The sequence below is a fragment of the Dendrobates tinctorius genome, unplaced genomic scaffold, assembly GCF_039654945.1.
Source record: "Dendrobates tinctorius isolate UK_male_01 unplaced genomic scaffold, ASM3965494v1 ptg000116l, whole genome shotgun sequence".
In the NCBI taxonomy this organism is placed as follows: Eukaryota; Metazoa; Chordata; class Amphibia; order Anura; family Dendrobatidae; genus Dendrobates; species Dendrobates tinctorius.
In genome coordinates, this window is record NW_027361784.1 from 33,300,775 (window position 1) to 33,320,630 (window position 19,856).

The window sequence follows — 19,856 nt, forward strand, 5'->3', positions numbered from 1 at the left end:
AGCTCGGCCCCTGCTGCAGACCGGAGCGGGACAGTGGTGGCTGGCGGCTGCACTGTACTTGCCGCGGCCACTGGTGAGAGCAAGGCGGCTGCGGGTGGTGGGGAACAGGCCGCAGCCGCGGGCTGGAGCAAGATGGCAGCGGCCGCGGGCGACCGCGGGTAGGCCGCAGCCATGGGCTGGAGCGAGATGGCAGCTGCCACGGGCGACCGCGGGTAGGCCGTAGCCATGGGCTGGAGTGGGGAAGCAAATCTCGGATGATCGCCCTGGCGCCGTCCCTCTGGAGTCCTCAGTCGGCGTCTTCCCTGGCACTGGTAGGTCGCTCTATCTTGCAGTCGCTCCCACAGTCTCCTGCTGCCTCTGTCCCGGTCTGCTGACTCATCGTCCAGGGGATTTCCCGCCTCCTTTATATTGGTCCCTCCCCCAGCCCATCTGTCTGTCACAACGGTCCGTCCTTGAACTCTGTCCCCCGGGGACAGTTTCTCCTGGAACTCAGATGACGGCTCCCTTGGTTCCGGCCCGGACACTTGACGGGGGCCGTTCCTCCCACAGAGGTGCAGGCAGTTCAGTGAGTGATGTCAGTGATGGTCGAGGCCCAGGCAGTCTGGTGAGTGATGTCAGTGATGGTGGAGGCGCAGGCAGTCTGGTGAGTGATGTCAGTGATGGTCGGGGCACAGGCAGTCCAGTCTGTTGAGTGATGTAAGTGATGGTTGAAGCGCAGGCAGTCCAGTGAGTGATGTCAGTGATGGTCGAGGCGCAGGCAGTCTGGTTAGTGATGTTAGTGATGGTCAAGGCGCAGGAAGTCTGGTGAGTGATGTCAGTGATAGTTGAGGTGCTGGCAGTCTTATGAGTGATGTCAGTGATGGTCGAGGTGCAGGCAGTCTGGTGAGTGATGTCAGTGATGGTCGAGGTGCAGGCAGTCTGGTGAGTGATATCAGTGATGGTCGATGCGCAGGCAGTCTCTGGTGAGTGATGTCAGTGATAGTCAAGGCGCAGACAGTCCGGTGGGTGATGCCAGTGATGTTTGAGGTGCAGGCAGTCTGGTGAGTGATGTCAGTGATGGTCAAGGCGCAAGCAGTCCGGTGAGTGATGTCAGTGATGGTTGAGGTGCAGGCAGTCTGGTGAGTGATGCCTATGAATCACTGGTCTGCCTGCGCCCCTGTTGTAACTGTGGTCCAGTGCTGATGACCATGCACTACAAGTCGCTGAAGGATGAGTGGCACCAGCAGTGCAGTGCTGTAACATTAATTACATTCTTTTTCAAATTGCACCCCCTTCCCTCCAGGATGATATGAGGTAGCACACCAGGCAGTCACCTATCTCTGCCTGCCCTCTGTCCTGGCGCTGGAGATAGTTATTAGCCAAATGTCAGCCTATTTCATTGTATTGTCCTTATCACACTTACCTCTGTTCTCACAGTTCTCGTGATTGGGCAGCTAACTGCCTGCCAAAAAGTCAGCACACTCCGCTTCTACTGCGATCATCTTTCCCATAATAAGATTAGTTGCATAGTATTCTATCTCCAACTATTTCACTGTGTTTTCCATGTCCCATGCAGTTCTGTTCTCACTATTATAGTCACATACATGAACAGGTCACTCACTGACTGACAAAACCAGCACAATCCTCTGCTGTCATCCCTATGATATAACTAAACACACAGTGCACTGTTCACTCCCATTAAAATACACTGCTCTTTGCACATGAAGCTCTGTTCTCACTACTCTAGTCAGATCTGTGGTCAGGTCACTGGCTCCAACAAGATCAACACAATCCTCTGTTTTCCTATGACATGACTGTACATTATTTTTGTCTCTCTGTATGTCCTGATATTGCCCTGTCTAATGCAGGCCTAGTCATAATCACATAAGTAAACACGTTACTGCCTTCATCAAAATCAGTACACTCTTCTGCTGCGATATTTCCAATGATGGCGCCTCTTGATAAATCAAATTACCATACTCACACGAGTGAGCAGGTCACTGGTTTCAGAAACATTTGCCCAGCACTCTGCTGTCATCAATTCCATCCCATGATATGCATTTGTACACTGTTCTGTCCCTTTGTACTTGAAATTATACTGCCGCTCTCCCATACTGCCCAGATTATAAGTGGACATGTCACTGCCTCCAACAAAATCAACATGCTTCTGCTGTGATATTTCCCATGACACCCCCTCCTATTAAATAAAACTATCCCTGTCCCATTCCACCCTGTCCTCACTACCATAGTTAAATGATTGGACAGGTCATTGCTTCCAACAAAATCAGCACACCCTTCTCCTTTGTTAGTAACCAATATTATAATTGGTTAAAAAAATACTAAGTGTTCTCTCCCTTCCCAGTTTGTGATACTGCTTGTTCAGCTGTGCCCTCGCTTTAATAGTCACATGGATGGACAGGTCACTGCCTGCAACAAAATCAGCAGCACACTCCTCTGCTGTTATCATTACCATTATAAGAATGGCTACATAGTGTTCTACCCACACCCATTTTATGATACTGCACCATGTCATATGTTGCTGTGATAATTCCCATAATAGGATTGGTTACAAAGTCATCTATCCCTGCCCATTTCACAATACTTCTTCATGTCATATTCACCTCTGTCCTCACTATTATAGTCAGGAGTGGACGGTTACTGCCTCCAACAAAGTCAGCAGCATCTTCCTCTGATGTGATAATTTGGATGATAAGATTGGCTACAAAGTCATCTATTCCTGACCACTTCATGATACCAAACCATGTCATAGTTATCTCTGTCCTCAGTACCCTAATCACGAGCGGACAGGTCACTGCCTCCAACAAAATCAACAGAACCCTCCTCTGCTGTGGTAATTTTAATTATATAATTGGCTACAAAGCCATCTATCGCTACCCATTTCACGATACTTCTCCATGTCATATTTACCTATGTTCTCAGTACCATAATTGTGAGTGGGCAGGTCACCGCCTCCAACAAAATCAACAGCACCCTCCTCTGCTGTGATAGTTTTAATGATATAATTGGCTATAAAGCCAACTATCATGACACTTCTCCATGTCATATTCACTGCTATCCTCACTATCCACGTCACTAGCGCACAGGTCACTGCCTCTGACAAAATCAGCACAACATTAATAGCAAAAAATAATTTCCAGTGAAGAGAAGCCACTTTGTAAAAAAATTATAAGTTTTTTTATTTGTGAATTTATATATAAAAGAAATACAAAAAATGAACTCAAAAGAACAAAAAAAAGGTGTATTTTATGGCAATTCCGGCTTGTCGGCTCCCTCTGTTTGCGTTACGACCTCCGATCCGCTTGATGCTAGTAATGTCCGCCTGTTGTAATGTCCTTTCATGATGGCGGAGTTGTTGTTTTCGTTGAGGATTTGCTTCTGTTTTTGTCGGTTTAGGGACTGCACGAGTCCTAGTACGACAGCTGCTAGTGAATATTGTCCAGTGATTATTTTTGGCTGTGATATTAATGGATTTGGCTGTACTCTTCCTAGAAGAAAATAGGTTTTGATTTTTCCTTCCTGCTCGCTAATACCTTTCACGTAAATCTCTCCGCGATACTCAAACGCAAAGCCGCGATCCTTCAGGATATGGTAGGTTTCCTCAGGCACTTGGATTCTGCCGCTCACTCCCGTGCTGTCCATTCTACTCGCCAGGTTTACAGTTTTCCCCCATATATCATATTGAGGTTTCTTAGCCCCAATGACTCCGGCAACAACTGACCCATGACTGATACCTGGGAGAGAAATGACATAAATCAGCTGTAATGTGGTGGATATGACAGGTTAGTATAGCAAAGTTACTTTACTAAAACTGGACAGACATTTATAGGACATTTCATAACTTTCACATATTCTTATGAAAAACTTTACAGCACATCCTTCATTGTACTACTGTACCCAATGTATTATGTATTTTAGGAGTCAGAGTCAGTCCATTTTACACCGGCTCCACCAAAATGGACTCCGACTCAACAGCCCGGATTACAAAGTAACACATATTTTAACAGTTACAAGAGGAGTGAGGGCCCTGCTCACAAGCTTACAGAAAACTGGTGCAGCATGAGAGAAGTCTTGAAGACGGGAGGTTCAGAACATGGAGGATGTTAATGTTACGTCAGTTTCAGAATGGAGAGCACAGGTAGGGTGATAGATATGAGTGAGGAGATGAAGGATGGTACAAAACTGTTCAGAGCTTTGTGGGTGAGAGCAATGAGTTTATTTTGTATTCTGTAGCGGATGGGTAACCAGTGCAATGACCAGCACAGGGTGGAGGCATCGGTGTAGCAGCTGGTCAGAAATATAATCCTGGCTGCCGCATTCAGCCGATTTGAAGAGGAGAGAGTTTAGTAAGAGGGAAATCAATCGGTAGAGAGTTGCAATAGTCCAGACGAGAATGAATAAGAGCGACAGTAAGAGTTTTTGCAGTTTCAAAGGTGAGAAAAGGTCGAATTCTGGAGATGTTTTTTAGATGCAGGTGCCACAAGCAAGGGAGTGCTGTCCACTTTCTTTGCTTTTTTTTATCTATCTATCTACAGTGGTTACAGAAAGTATTCAGACCCCTTTAAATTTTTCACTCTGTTTCATTGCAGCCATTTGGTAAATTCAAAAAAGTTCTTTTCTCATTAATGTACACTCTGCACCCCATCTTGACTGAAATAAATCAGAAATGTAGAAATTTTTGCAAATGTATTAAAAAAGAAAAACTGAAATATCACATGGTCATAAGTATTCAGCCCCTTTGCTCAGTATTGAGTAGAAGCACCTTTTAAGCTAGTACAGCCATGAGTCTTCTTGGGAATAATACAACAAGTATTTCACACATGGATTTGGATTATCTATCTATCACCCATCTACCTATCTATCTATCTATCTTCTATCCATTATCTATCTATACACGTGGTCAAAATTGTTGGTACCCTTCGTTTAATGACAGAAAAAGCCACAATGATGACAGAAATAACTTGAATCTGACAAAAGTAATAAATCAAAAATCTATGAAAATGAGCAAATGAAAGCCAGACATTACTTTTCAGCCATGCTTCCACAGAATTTTGTAAAAAAAATAAAACTCTTGAAATAGGCCTGGACAGAAATGATGGTACCTTTAACTTAATATTTTGTTGCACAAGCTTTTGAGACAATCGCTGCAATCAAACAATTCCTGTAACTGTCAATGAGACTTCTGCACCTCTCAACAGGTATTGTGGCCCACTCCTCAAGAGCAAACTGCTCCAGTTGTCTCGTGTTTGAAGGTTGCCTTTTCCAGATGGCATGTTTCAGCTCTTTCCAAAGATGCTCAATGGGATTTAGGTCAGAGCTCATAGAAGGCCACTTCACAATAGTCCAATGTTTTACTCTTAGCCATTCTTGGGCGTTTTTAGCTGTGTGTTTTGGGTCATTACAGCAAGACCCATGACCTGCGACTGAGACCAAGCTTTATGACACTGGACATCACATTTCTCTCTAGAATCCCTTAATAGTCTTGAGATTTCATTGTACCCTGCACAGATTCTAGACACCCTGTGCCAGAAGCAGCAAAGCAGCCCCAGAACATAACAGAGCCTTCTCCATGTTTCACAGTAGGGAGAGTGTTCTTTTCTTGATATGCTTCATTTTCCGTCTGTGAACATAGAGCTGATGTGTCTTGCCAAAAAGTTAAATTTTTGTCTCATCTGTCCATAGGACATTCTCTCAGAAGCTTTGTGGCTTGTCAACATGTAGTTTGACAAATTCCAGTCTGGCTTTTTTATGATTTTTTTTTTCAACAATGGTGTCCTGCTTGGTCATCTTCCATGAAGTCCACTTTGGCTCATACATCGACGGATGGTGCGATCTGACACTGATGTTCCTTGAGCTTGAAGTTCACCTTTATTCTGCTTAGAAGTTTTTCTGGGCTCTTTTGTTACCATTCGTATTATCTGTCTCTTCGATTTGTAATCAATTTTCCTCTTGCGGCCACGTCCAGGGAGGTTGGCTACAGTCCCATGGAGCTTAAATTTCTGAATAATATGTGCACCTGTAGTCACAAGAACATCAAGCTGCTTGGAGATGGTCTTATAACTTTTACCTTTAACATGTTTGTAGGTCGCCCTCCCAGGGCCGCGGGGTACTCGGTACCGGGCCGGTGTCAGGGGGATGTGTCACAGCAGCGGTGACCCGGACCGTGGCCCTGGGCGCCCAAGTCAATGGCGATATGTAGTTAATGAAATGGAATAGTTCGTGACGCCACCTGTGGTGTTTGGCAAGCAAGATGTTAAGCCAACGCTGCGTGCAGATCCTCTGGGGCTGATGGTGTGTTGCAGCATAGATGGTGTAGCTCCCCACAGGTGAAGCTGTAACCCCAGGGCAGTGTAATTGCAATAGATGAGGATAGGCGCAGGCGGTGTGAGGAATGCTGGTACCCAGATGTAGCGGTGCTGACGGTGTTAGCGCACAAATGAATGGAAGACACCAGGGCTTGCAGTTCCAAAGCTTTACTCACAGTCCGTGGTACACACTTGTGCCTGCCTCCGTGCCATGTCCTCTGGGGCAGACTCAATCAACCTCCCGGGCAAGTCAGGATTCTCCTCACCAACAGTCTGCCAACATGTACCTCTCCTGAACGACTCCTCTATTGCGCTATATCTAGTGGTACTCTGGAGTTCCTCCTGTCAGATGTTCCTAACAACTCTACTCGTATGGCAGACAGCTGTAGCCTCTCTCGGGGACTCTCTTCTCCGGAGTCCTGGCTCTCTAATCAGTTGCTGTTGTGCCCCGAGTCTTAGTTGGGAGTAGTGCATTTACAGCCTACTACTCCACCGGTGTCTGCTGCAGAACCACTATATCTAGTGGTACTCTGGAGTTCCTCCTGTCAGATGTTCCTAACAACTCTACTCGTATGGCAGACAGCTGTAGCCTCTCTCGGGGACTCTCTTCTCCGGAGTCCTGGCTCTCTAATCAGTTGCTGTTGTGCCCCGAGTCTTAGTTGGGAGTAGTGCATTTACAGCCTACTACTCCACCGGTGTCTGCTGCAGAACCATAAGTGTCCATACAACCTCGGGGACCGGGCCCCGGCCTTGCGCTGAGAACCTATAGGCAGGGTTCCTCTTCCAACCCACGTCTCCTCTCTGTTCTCCTACTCCTTCATTCCGCACTGTTCTTTCTCTCTCTTATGGAAGCTTAGGTTGCAGTTCTACGTCTTTCTCCTTCTGTTCCTTTCCCGTGCCAGCTGGCTCAGATCACTGAGGCAGCTGCAGCACCCCTTCTCCTCAGACCTGTCCTCAGACTCTCCTGACTGACTGTCCTTCCCTTGTCTGACCACCCGTCAGACTGACCTGTAATTCTAAACCTTCCCACTCTTTTATATGGATCTCAACTCCACCTACCTCCCAGCACATCCAGTGTTCCAAGCAGGGAACCACCAAGGCACTCCTAATGTCTAGGAGGAGAGAGAGACCTCAATGTGGTTGTGCAGAACTACCCTGTTGTGTGGGGTGCGAGTGTTGGAGTGTGGAAAGGAGTTCCCACCTTACCCGGATGGCGGGGCACTACACCTTAGGAGAAGGTGCAGTACCTCTGTGGCGACTGAGCCTCAGGGGCGCTACATTTGTCTATAATTTTCTTTCTAATCTCCTGAGACAACTTTTTCCTTCGCTCCCTCTGGTCCATGTTGAGTGTGATACACACCATGTCACCAAACAGCACAGTGAGTATCTGTAGCCTCTTTACAGGCCACTCACTGATTCCAAGATTGTAGACACCTGTGATGATAATTAGTGGACACAACGCGATTTAACATGTCCCTTTTGTCACATTATTTTCAGGGGTACCATCATTTCTGTCCAGGCCTATTTCAGAAGTTTTTTTTTTTTTTTTTTTAAATTCTGTGGTTGAAAAGCAATGTCTGACTTTCATTTGTTCATTTTCATAGATTTTTTATTTATTATTACTTTTGTCAGATTCAAGTTATTTCTGTGACCATTGTGGGTTTTTCTGTCATTACAGGAGGGGTACCAACAATTTTGACCACGTGTCCATCTACCTATCTACATTTATCTATGCAGACACTATATGCATCAGCCCGTACAATGGGCAAGACTGAAACATAAATGCACGAGATTCTTTGGAGCCTGATGTTGTAAGTGGCGTGTGCTATCATTATTTTCCTGCCGCTGGATGACAGGCTCGATGACTCGTGCGCCGCTGATACGACCATGAGTCACCATGTAAGGGTCCCGTTTACAACACATAAACCAGGTGCACTCTGATGTAGGAGTCATTAGTTCCAGCTTGTGACCTCCCCAGAATTTCGGTGATGGCTCTTTTTAGCATGCATTAAACATCCGGATGAGGCTGGGCATAAATGATCGACCAGACTCATCTGAATTCATTATTTTAATTCATTATGATGTATTTAATGCAGCGAGGATCACGACTAAATCATTTTATCACTCACTTAGTATAATATTCTGGGCTAAAAATCTCTAGATTTGATGAGGGCAGAACATGCAGAAATGGCGCCCTGCCATGGTGATTGCCACAGCAGAAAACATTATTAGGACGATTATAATAATTATATTGAGAAGCAATTCAATAAAAAAAAAATAAAAAAAATCAAAGATGGCAGGATTAATGTTCACGTGCTCAGGTTGCTGGAAAACCGTGAAGAGGTGACATTTTTCAATTAACCTCTTACGATGAATATGAAAACACATTTCCTGCACCATAACGTGTTACTCATCTGTCCTGGCTCCAGCATCGGGCACCGCATCCTCCTCATCAGTGCTTCCCAAACTCCAGCCCTTACGGCCCCCCAAGTTGTGTTCTCAGGATTTCCATAGTGTTGCACAGGTGAGAGAATTCCCGATGTCTTGTTGACACTTCCACCAACTGAGCAATACTAAGGAAATCCTGAAAACATGACGTGTGGGGGCCGTGAGGACTGGGGTTTGGAATGCACACCTGCTTTGTTCGGCTACCTCTGCTTTTCTGTACGTTTCCCTTCTACAATGTCACTTTCTCTGGCCTTATAGGTGTCACCCAACCTGTGCATTCATGCCGCTACAATGGACTGCCTCTACTCTTGGACTCCATGACAAAACAAACACTGCTAAACTACGGGCCAGCTCGAGTATACTGGTGGCTATCTCTGCTATACTGGACTCTGTGGCAAACCAAGTTCTAGTATACTTGTGACTATCTCTGCTATACTGGACTCTGTGGCAAACCAAGTTCTACTAAACTGGTGACTATCTCTGCTATACTGGACTCTGTTGCAAACCAAGCTCTACTATACTGGTGACCATCTCTGCTATACTGAACTCTGTGGCAAACCAAGCTCTACTATACTGGTGACCATCTCTGCTATACTGGACTCTGTGGAAAACCAAGTTCTACTAAACTAGTGACCATCTCTGCTATACTGGACTCTGTGGCAAACCAACCAGGCTCTACTATACTGGTGACCATCTCTGCTATACTGAACTCTGTGGCAAACCAAGCTCTACTATACTGGTGACCATCTCTGCTATACTGGACTCTGTTGCAAACCAAGCTCTACTATACTGGTGACCATCTCTGCTATACTGAACTCTGTGGCAAACCAAGCTCTACTATACTGGTGACCATCTCTGCTATACTGGACTCTGTGGAAAACCAAGTTCTACTAAACTAGTGACCATCTCTGCTATACTGGACTCTGTGGCAAACCAGGCTCTACTATACTAGTGACCATCTCTGCTATACTGAACTCTGTGGCAAACCAAGCTCTACTATACTGGTGACCATCTCTGCTATACTGGACTCTGTGGAAAACCAAGTTCTACTAAACTAGTGACCATCTCTGCTATACTGGACTCTGTGGAAAACCAAGTTCTACTAAACTAGTGACCATCTCTGCTATACTGGACTCTGTGGCAAACCAAGCTCTACTATACTGGTGACCATCTCTGCTATACTGAACTCTGTGGCAAACCAAGCTCTACTATACTGGTGACCATCTCTGCTATACTGGACTCTGTGGAAAACCAAGTTCTACTAAACTAGTGACCATCTCTGCTATACTGGACTCTGTGGCAAACCAAGCTCTACTATACTGGTGACCATCTCTGCTATACTGTACTCTGTGGCAAACCACATTCTACTATACTGGTGACCATCTCTGCTATACTGGACTCTGTGGCAAACCAAGATCTACTACACTGGTGACTATCTTTGCTATACTAGACTCTGTGACAAACCCAAGTCTGCTATATTGAACTCTTTTACAAAATCAGCTTAGTTATATCACTAAGTGAACTCTGCCATACTTTCTGCCAGCTTTGTTCTGGTGTAAAGTGACCAAGCGTGGTAGCCGTGGACGAGCTGCTGCTCCATAACGCCCTGGCACTTTACAGAGTTCCAGTGGGCTGTCAGGTGTGTGGTGTAGCTCAATAACTTGTAGGCCTTCGCTGTACCAAGGTCTCCATTTTCCTGAGCTGCCACACAACTCAGGGGACACACAGTTCGTTTCAACAGACAGAAGTTTACTGAACAGCTCAAGTTCAATATGTTGGGACATGCAGTACTGGGCACAGCACTTCTCATTTCTTGTTTCCTTATTTAACACGGCACATATTCAGCATTACTATTCATTACTATATATACATATATATATGTGTATATATATATATATATTATATATATATATATACCACATCAAATCCTTTTCATGGGCAGCCCAATCTCCAGACCTGAACCCCGTTGAAAACCTCTGGAATGTAATCAAGAGGATGATGGATAGTCACAATCCATCAAACAAAGAAGAACTGCTTACTAATTGTACCAGAAGCAGTGTGAGAGACTGGAGGAAAGCAGCCAAGACGCATGAAAGCTGTGATTACAAATCATGGTTATTCCACAAAACATTGATTTCTGAACTCTTCCCGAGTTAAAACATTAGTATTGTTGTTTCTAAATGATTATGAACTTGTTTTCTTTGCATTACTTGAGGTCTGAAAGCACGGTTTTTTTTTTTCTTTTTTTTTTCAATTTTGACCATTTCTCCTTTTCAGAAAAAAAACAAAACAAAATTTATTGATTGGAAATTCGGAGACATGTTGTCTGTAGTTAAAAGACTAAAAGAACAATTTACATTTTACTCAAAAATATACCTATAAAGAGAAAAATCAGACAAACTAAACATTTGGAAGTGGTCTCTTAATTTTTGCCAGAGCTGTATATAATAATAATAATAAATTATATTTCTATAGCGCCGACATATTCCGCAGCACTTTACATTTCAGAGGGGACTTGTACAGACAATAGACATTACAGCATAACAATAATCACATAGATCATAACAGATACCAAGAGGAATGAGGGCCCTGCTCGCAAGCTTACAGTCTATGAGGAAAAAGGGAGACACGAAAGGTTGGTAGTAACAGTTGCCCTGATTGTATGGAGCAGCCATAATGTTAAGTGTGTAACAGTACAGACACAGAGGGCTAATGGATGCATAAAGCATGTGGGAACATGATGTGGGGAACCTGGTTATGGTAAAACTTTTGGCTGTGCCACACAGGGATAGATTAGGTTAATGTGTTGAGGCGATAGGCCAGTCTGAATAAATGCATTTTCAGGGAACGCTTAAAATTGTGGGGATTGGGGACTAATCGTATTGACCTGGGAAGTACATTCCAAAGAATTGGCGCAGCACGTGTAAAGTCTTGGAGACGGGAGTGGGAGGTTCTGATTATTGAGGATACTAACCTCAGGTCATCAGCAGAACGGAGGGCGCGGGTAGGGTGGTATACTGAAACAAGGGAGGAGATGTAGGGTGGTGCTGAGCCATGGAGGGTTTTGTGGGTGAGGGTAATAAGTTTATACTGAATTCTGGAGTGGATGGGTAGCCAGTGTAATGACTGGCACAAGGTAGAGGCATCGGTGTAAAGATTGGTGAGGAATATGATCCTGGCTGCATCATTCAAGACAGATTGGAGAGGGGAGAGTTTGGTAAGAGGGAGACCCATTAGAAGAGAGTTACAATAGTCGAGAAAAGAATGAATGAGAGAAACAGTAAGAGTTTTTGCAGAGTCAAAAGTAAGAAAAGGTCGAATTCTAGAAATGTTTTTGAGGTGCAGATGACAAGAGCGAGCCAGTGATCGAATGTGGGGGGCAAAGGAAAGCTCGGAGTCAAGTATGACCCCAAGACAGCGGGCATGTTGCTGGGGAGTAATAGTGGAACCACACACGGAAATGGCAATGTCGGGTATAGGTACATTAGTAGAGGGAGGAAACACAAGGAGTTCAGTCTTTGACAGGTTCAGTTTCAGATATAGTGAGGTCATGATGTTAGACACAGCGTTTAGACAATCGCCGGTGTTTTCTAGAAAGGCTCGTGTGATGTCAGGAGAAGAAGCGTATAATTGGGTGTCATCAGCATAGAGATGGTACTGGAAACCAAATCTACTGATTGTTTGACCAATGGGGGCAGTGTACAAGGAGAAGAGGAGGGGGCCTAGAACCAATCCTTGAGGAACCCCAACAGTAAGGGGAAGGTGAGAGGAGGAGGAACCAGCAAAAGATACAGTAAAGGAGCGGTCAGAGAGATAGGAGGAGAACCAGGAGAGAACGGTGTCCTTGAGGCCAATGGAACGGAGCATAGTGAGGAGGAGCTGATGATCCACAGTGTCGAATGCAGCAGAGAGATCCAAGAGAATTAGCATGGAGTAATGACTATTTGATTTAGCTGTTAGTAGATCATTAGAGACTTTAGTGAGGGCAGTTTCAGTAGAGTGTAAAGAGCGGAAACCGGATTGGAGAGGGTCGAGAAGAGAGTTATCAAAGAGATAGTGGATAAGATGGGAGTGGACCAGGCGTTCCAGGAGTTTAGAGATGAAGGGAAGATTAGAGACAGGTCTATAGGTAGCAGCACAGTTTTGGTCGAGGGATGGTTTTTTAAGTAGTTTATGTATGATGGCATACTTAAATGAGGAGGGAAAGATACCAGAAGAGAGAGAGAGGTTAAATATTTTAGTTAGGTGAGGGGTGACAGCAGGGGAAAGGGACTGGAGGAGATGTGACGGAAATGGGTCACTGGTGCAAGTAGTTGGGCGAGAAGATGCAAGGAGCCTGCTTACTTCTTCTGTGACTGGTTCAAAGTCAAAGAGTGAGCTAGATGCAGTGGGGGAGGGAGGACAGTGCATGGTATGATGTGATTGGGAGATAATTTCCTGTCGAATCTGGTCAATTTTTTCTTTGAAGTAATTGGTCTGATCGTCAGCTCGGAGCTCCGTGGTTGGGGCCTGTACTCTTGGGTTGAGTAGAGAATGAAAAGTGTCAAAGAGACATTTCGGTTTATTGGACAGTGAGGTGATGAGGGTGTTGAAATAGGTTTGTTTGGAGAGGTGAAGGGGGTGCAAATTCATCCAGGGCACTTTGAAGTGTTTCATTGTAATGCTTCAATGCAGAATCAGGACATGAGAGGGAGGAGATAGGGGCCAATGAAGACTGCAAGTTCTTCACAAGTTTCTGGGTGTTAATGGCCTGTATGTTTCTATAAGTATGGACAATGGGGGTGACCTGAGCAGCCTGGCAATTCTTGATAGAGAATGAAAGAAGATTGTGGTCAGAGAGCGGGAGAGAGGAGTTTGCAAAATCATCCACTGCACAAAGCCGAAAGAAGACCAAGTCGAGGGAGTTTCCGTCGTCATGCGTTGGAGAATTAGTAAGCTTGAAAGGCTAAACGAGGAGGTTAGAGATAAAAGGTGAGTAGCAGATGGGGAGAGGGGAAGAGCAATGGGGATGTTGAAATCTCCCATGATGAGGGTAGGGATGTCACAGGAGAGAAAATGTGGAAGCCAAGTGGCAAAATGATCCAGGAACTGATGGGAGGGGCCGCGAGGACGATACACCACCGCCACTCGCATGGAAAAGGGGGTGTAGAGTTTGACGGCATGGACCTCAAAAGAAGGGAAGACTAGTGAGGGTAGTTGAGGGATGACCTGAAAGGTACATTTTGGTGATAGGAGCAGACCAACGCCTCCACCTGCTTTATTGTCTGATCTTGGGGTATGAGAGAAGTGTAGTCCCCTGTATGAAAGAGCAGCAGCAGCGGTAGTGTCTGACTGCTGGATCCATGTTTCAGTAAGAGCCAGGAGGTTAAGAGAATTAGAAAGGAAAAAGTCATGATGAAGGAGAGTTTGTTACACACTGAGCGAGAATTCCAAAGTGCACAATTAAGAGAGACAGATGGCATGCAGGGAATATTAATACGATTAGAGGGGTTTCTGAGTGTAGCAGTTGGGGGGTTTGACTTTCCATAACATGGGGGACCAGGGTTGAGAGCAATGTCTCCTGCAACTAGGAGAAGGAGGATAGAAAGAATGAGCAGATGGTTAAGTGATTTGTGAGAGCGTCTCTTATGTTGAATGGTGGGACTGACTGTATTTGTGCAATTTAACAATGTGAAAAGAGCGTGAGTGTTATACATAGGAGAGGAAAGGAGCGAGGGGCCGATATGGATGGAGTGTAGAGAGTTAATGCTAGGGCAGTGGATGTGTGTGAATGCAGCGGCCAGGATATAAATTACACAAATGCATATGGTATATATTTGTCGTACTCCAAATGTACAGGGAGTAGATATATATGTCTTACCTGTCTCCTGCCCTGTCTAACTGCCTTGTTATAACTGCCAGTACTTTGATACATGTACTTAGATTACATGTGCATAAATGCCCCCTGCATAAATGCTCCCCCAAGCTATGTCTGAATATATAGAAGGCTAAGGCTTATATATATATTTTTTTTTGGCTCTCTCTCTTCTCGTTAATCAATCAAACTAAATTGAAACAGCAGGACCCAATAAAATGTTGTGGCCAGATAAACAGATGTCCAGCACTCTATATAAGGCTATGTGCCCATCGTGCGTGTTAAAACGCACACAAAAAACCGGACTCCTTCCCAGAAATCGCGCGTTTTTTTCCGCGCGATTTCACTGCGATTATGATCGCGATTTTCGTGTGCGATATTCAAGCACTTTCCAAGCGATTTGAAGCATCGCTTGGAAAGTGATTGACAGGTTGGTCACACTCGTCAAACATAGTGTTTGACAAGTGTGACCAGGTTTTTACTATTGAGGCCGCCTATGCGGCATCAATAGTAAAAGATAGAATGTTAAAATGCTAAAAAAAATAAAAAAATAGGTGTATATTTACCTTCCGGCGTCCCGCGCTGCATTCCCGGGCCACAGCGTTCCCAGTAATGCCTTGCGAGACCTGTGATGACGTAGTCTCGCGTTGCTATAGCGATCTCGCGAGGCCGCTAGAGTCACTCGAGACTACGTCATCACTGGACCGTGCCGCAAGGCATTACTGGGAACTCTTAGGCCGGGAATGCAGCGCGGGACGCCGGAAGGTGAATATACCCCGATTTTTTTTTACAGGGGTATGGTACCCAGGGCCTGGAGGACAGTCTCCTCTCCTCCACACCGTGGGTACCAACCGCACATGAGACGCTTAACTTCCCGCATGGTGGGCATAGCCACATGCGGGAAGTAAGCGATTCTCATGGATTCCTATGGGTGCGGAATCGAGGCAATTCTTTGCGATTCCGCACAAAAGAATGAGCATGCTGCAATTTTTTCCGCGATGCGATTCCGCCGCTGAAAAAAGCGCAGCATTAGCACAGCATGTGCGGAATGCCATAGGAATGCACGGGGGCGTTCTGTACACGATTTTTAAACGTTTTCGCGCCGAAAATCGCGGCAAAAACGCTTAAAAATCACTACGTGGGCACACAGCCTAAAACTTATTTTTTGATTGTCATTTTGGGAGAGACCTGACTTTTTCATTTTAGTTTAGAGTACAGAGCTGTGTGTTTTTTTTTATAGCGAGCTGTAGTTTTTATTATTTTTTAACAATTTTTGTCAATTTTTCAGAGGAAAATAAACAAAAAAAAGCAATTTTGGCATGCTTTTTCACTTTTTTATAAGCAGTCATCATGCTGGATAAATAATAATACAGTTTTATAGTACAGGTCATTCTGAAAATACATGTTGTTCTTGTGTTTTCACAAATACACAATATTTTAATTATGACTGAGATTATATATATATATATAGAGAGAGAGAGAGTATTTACATATTTTTTTTCACTTAAAAGCATTTTTTTACACTTCTTAAGGACCTGTCACACTAAGCGATATCGCTAGCAATATTGCTATAACGTCACTGGTTTTTGTGACGTTATAGCGATGTTGCTAGCGATATCGCTATGTCTGATACTTACCTCCGACCGGCTCCCCCGCTGGTTATCGCTGATCGCGCGAGAACGTCCTGGACCGTTTCTCGTCGTCAGCTTCCTGCTGGGGCTTCCTGCTGTGTAGACGAGAGACGCGTGGACGCGGGCGGGAGGACGTCAGGATCGCCTTGTCTGACAGGTAAGTAGCGACCCCCGACCCCTGCTATGTCGCTGGTGAGATCTGCCTGTTTGGCAGCTCACTAGCGACCACTTAGCGATGCACCAGCGATCCTGACCGCGTCATATCGCTGGTCTGGATCGCTGGTGCATCGCTAAGTGTGACAGTACCTTTAATAGTCCCACAAGGCGACCCAACCAAGACATCCCTTGATAACACTGATAATACACTGTACTACTTACATAGTGCAGTGCATAATCTAACCTATCAAGGCTTGACAAACATGTAGCCTATTAGACCAGACTTTGGTGGGATCTAATAGGCTAAGGTAACTGTCAGATACAGAGGCCATTGTTAGACCTCTTTATTGCCTTAGCAGCCATTGGCACCACCAATGAGCTGAGAGAAAGCAATATCTCTCTGTCAAACTCTGTACATGCTACTGTCACTATTGACTTTACGTAATATCTTAGCGGTTAAAGTGCTGGGATCTGAGCTAGGTCAAACAGTTACAGCCATTTGTGGGGAGGGGTTCAAGACAACGGCCCACTGGACTCCTAAGCTCTTATCGAGTAGAGCTGTAGGTCAATAAATGCCAAGTTTTACTGAAGCTTTTCCTGTAAACCTATATATCGGTGTGCTCAGTTCCTCCAGCTCTACAGCATGCAGAATACCGTGTCTTATGTCACATGTTCCCTTTAACGTTAAACATTAGGGTGTCTTACACAATACTTACCGATACGGAGCTCAAAGTTGTTAAATGAATGTTTGTTAATCTCCTGGATGCTTTCATTCAGTGCGATGGAGAAGTCGGCGACGGCACACAAGTGTCCCCATTTGTCTTCACATTGCTAAATGATAAAAAAACATTAGATGTCTTCACCAAGAATGGGAAATGTTTTAATTAAAAAAAAATAATAATTATTGTATAATTTATATTTTATTTTTAAGTTTTTAGTTGTAGGCGTTGAAGGTGGATTGTATACATTTTGGTACAAAGTGGCTCAAGATTGTGTGCTTTTTTTCCAGTAACAGCGCCACTCTTGTCCGTAGACTGGGTCTGTTATTGCAAATGGCACATAGTAGGTGATGGCCAAGAATTTGACTCACAGACTAGGAGCTTCACATTATCCTTCTGCCTCGGTGTAAGGGATAGGTATAACCATTGCCTTCTTTTATAAGGCTAGAAGATGGGCCCTCAGAATGAATTTTCTCTCTACCCAACAGTGTGATATGGAATACGATCCAGCCGCCATTAGTATAAGATATCTGGCTCATACAGAAGAACTTGCAATCATGGCATTAGGTTGTATTTTATAAGTACCTGTTTCTCCGGCGATAATCCCGATACGGCCATGTATGTGCTCCCAATAGTTTTGATCTTTTCTATGTCCTGGAATCTTTCTTCATCTAATAACTGCAGAAAAATACAGAAAATGTACATAAAGTCACAAGGACATTTGAATTTTATGTTCTGTTATACACAATGAAGGTAGACAGGCTCATAAGGTGACCTATCAAAGAGAGTCTAAGACAAGATGGTGCCAGCTGGGTGGACCAGTGCCAATATCGCATGAGTTTGGCATGGGGAAAGAGGGTCTATGGTCTCAGTAGAGTTATGCTTTGAAGACGTTCTTACGTGGATCTACTGTATTAGAAACCACCTTGTCTACGCCTGCAGTTAGCCACAAGAGCTGCGCTCACTGGTGGTTGTTCTACAGTAGAAAGCATCAGAAGAAGCAAGCTATGAACAATCACTGCGGTTTCTAGGAGGACAGGCACCAAGACGTGGAGAAGCACCACATGAAGACGTAGAGCTAGGAATTTGTGGTAATGAGTCTAAAGCGTTGGCATTATATATGAATGAGGAGGTAAAAAAGAGAATTGGTCACCTGGATGCTCATCTGTAGGATGGTCTACCAAAGGTGAACTTGTGGGCACAGTGGCAATGGGCAATAGATGTAAAAACGCTTAAGCTCCACTTCTTGGAATAACCATTTTCTAAGAATTTTGTCCACCAGACATACCACAAAACTAAAATATGGGGAAAGGATAATTCAATGCCAATTGTACTCCATTTCAACCCTCAAGTGCAATGGTTTGTACTGGGTCTACTGCAAAGCATAACAATTTTATGTGTTGAGAGTAATGGGTAAAGTTTGTCTCCAAATGTGTTTATAACCACAGCTCTATTCCAGGTCACACCTCTCCAAGCAGGTTCAATCCCTTTATTTTTCTGCTCCCTAAACGCTAGGACTCCATTGAAAATGGAGCATCTCGGCATCACGCACTAGAAACCTAAAAGTGCAGCTCTCTGTTAGGTTTCTGCAACCCCAAGAAGGTTTTATAATTCTTCTACAGTAGGAAGTCAGTAGGTCTCCCCTTTTTCTGGGAGCCAATTGGAAGTTCTGGAAGAGTTGGCAAGTATGCTACAAAGGAGTCCGTCTTTACTATGTTGGTAACTTGTTAGATGCCCCTTCCTCTCTGTTGGGTTGTCCTAGTTCTACTGCAATAAACGCATATTTTATGTGCTGAGAGTATCAAGCAAAACTTGTCCCTAGAAGTGTTCATAACCAACTCCATGCCAATTCCACCCTCTATTTTCCTGACCCCCAAATGCTAGGGTTACTAATTATGGAGCATCCTAGCCAGATATACTAGAAACCTGAAAGTGTTGCTCTGTGAGAGGTTTCCACAACACCCATGAGATTTGCCAACTATTCCAGGAGTGCGTGAAGACTCCCGTTTTTCTGGAAGCCCACAGGACGTTCTGAAAAAGTTAGCAAATATGGGTGGCCTTCGGTTGGTTGCTGTCCTGTGTGATGCGCCCTCTTGATGTCCCTTGCTGTCCAAAGGTTCTTCCTGGTTCTAATATAATGCATGCCAATTTTATATGTTTATACAAATCAGAAAAATTGGCATAACAACATTGCTTTTCCTCAAAATTTATCCAAAAATATTTCATCCAGTATGTACAGTTGTGGCCAAAAGTATTGACACCTCTGCAATTCTGTCAAATAATACTCAGTTTCTTCCTGAAAATGATTGCAAACACAAATTCTTTGATATTATTATCTTCATTTAATTTGTCTTAAATGAAAAACACAAAAGAGAATGAAGCAAAAAGCAAAACATTGATCATTTCACACAAAACTCCAAAAATGGGCCAGACAAAAGTATTGCCACCCTCAGCCTAATACTTGGTTGCACAACCTTTAGCCAAAATAACTGTGACCAACCGCTTCCGGTAACCATCAATGAGTTTCTTACAATGCTCTGCTGGAATTTTAGACCATTCTTCTTTGGCAAACTGCTCCAGGTCCTTGATATTTGAAGGGTGCCTTCTCCAAACTGCCATTTTTAGATCTCTCCACAGGTGTTCTATGGGATTCAGGTCTGGACTCATTGCTAGCCACCTTAGAAGTCTCCAGTGCTTTCTCTCAAACCATTTTCTAGTGATTTTTGAAGTGTGTTTTGGGTCATTG

The 19,856-nt window shown here is 44.4% G+C and overlaps 1 protein-coding gene across 3 annotated transcripts in view; it reads right to left on the reverse strand.

The window, feature by feature from the left end:
• Positions 1-3,151: 3,151 nt before the first annotated feature.
• ADCY8 (adenylate cyclase 8) overlaps positions 3,152-19,856 on the reverse strand; it is a 451,884-nt gene continuing 435,179 nt past the window's right edge. For all 3 annotated transcript variants that reach the window (XM_073590345.1, XM_073590346.1, XM_073590344.1), the window contains 3 exons: positions 17,696-17,788; positions 17,108-17,222; positions 3,152-3,731 (listed from right to left, as the gene is read on the reverse strand). In XM_073590345.1, coding sequence (XP_073446446.1) covers positions 3,244-3,731; positions 17,108-17,222; positions 17,696-17,788 — 696 coding nt within the window. In that variant the 3' untranslated portion in view covers positions 3,152-3,243. The remainder of the gene's footprint in view (positions 3,732-17,107; positions 17,223-17,695; positions 17,789-19,856) is intronic.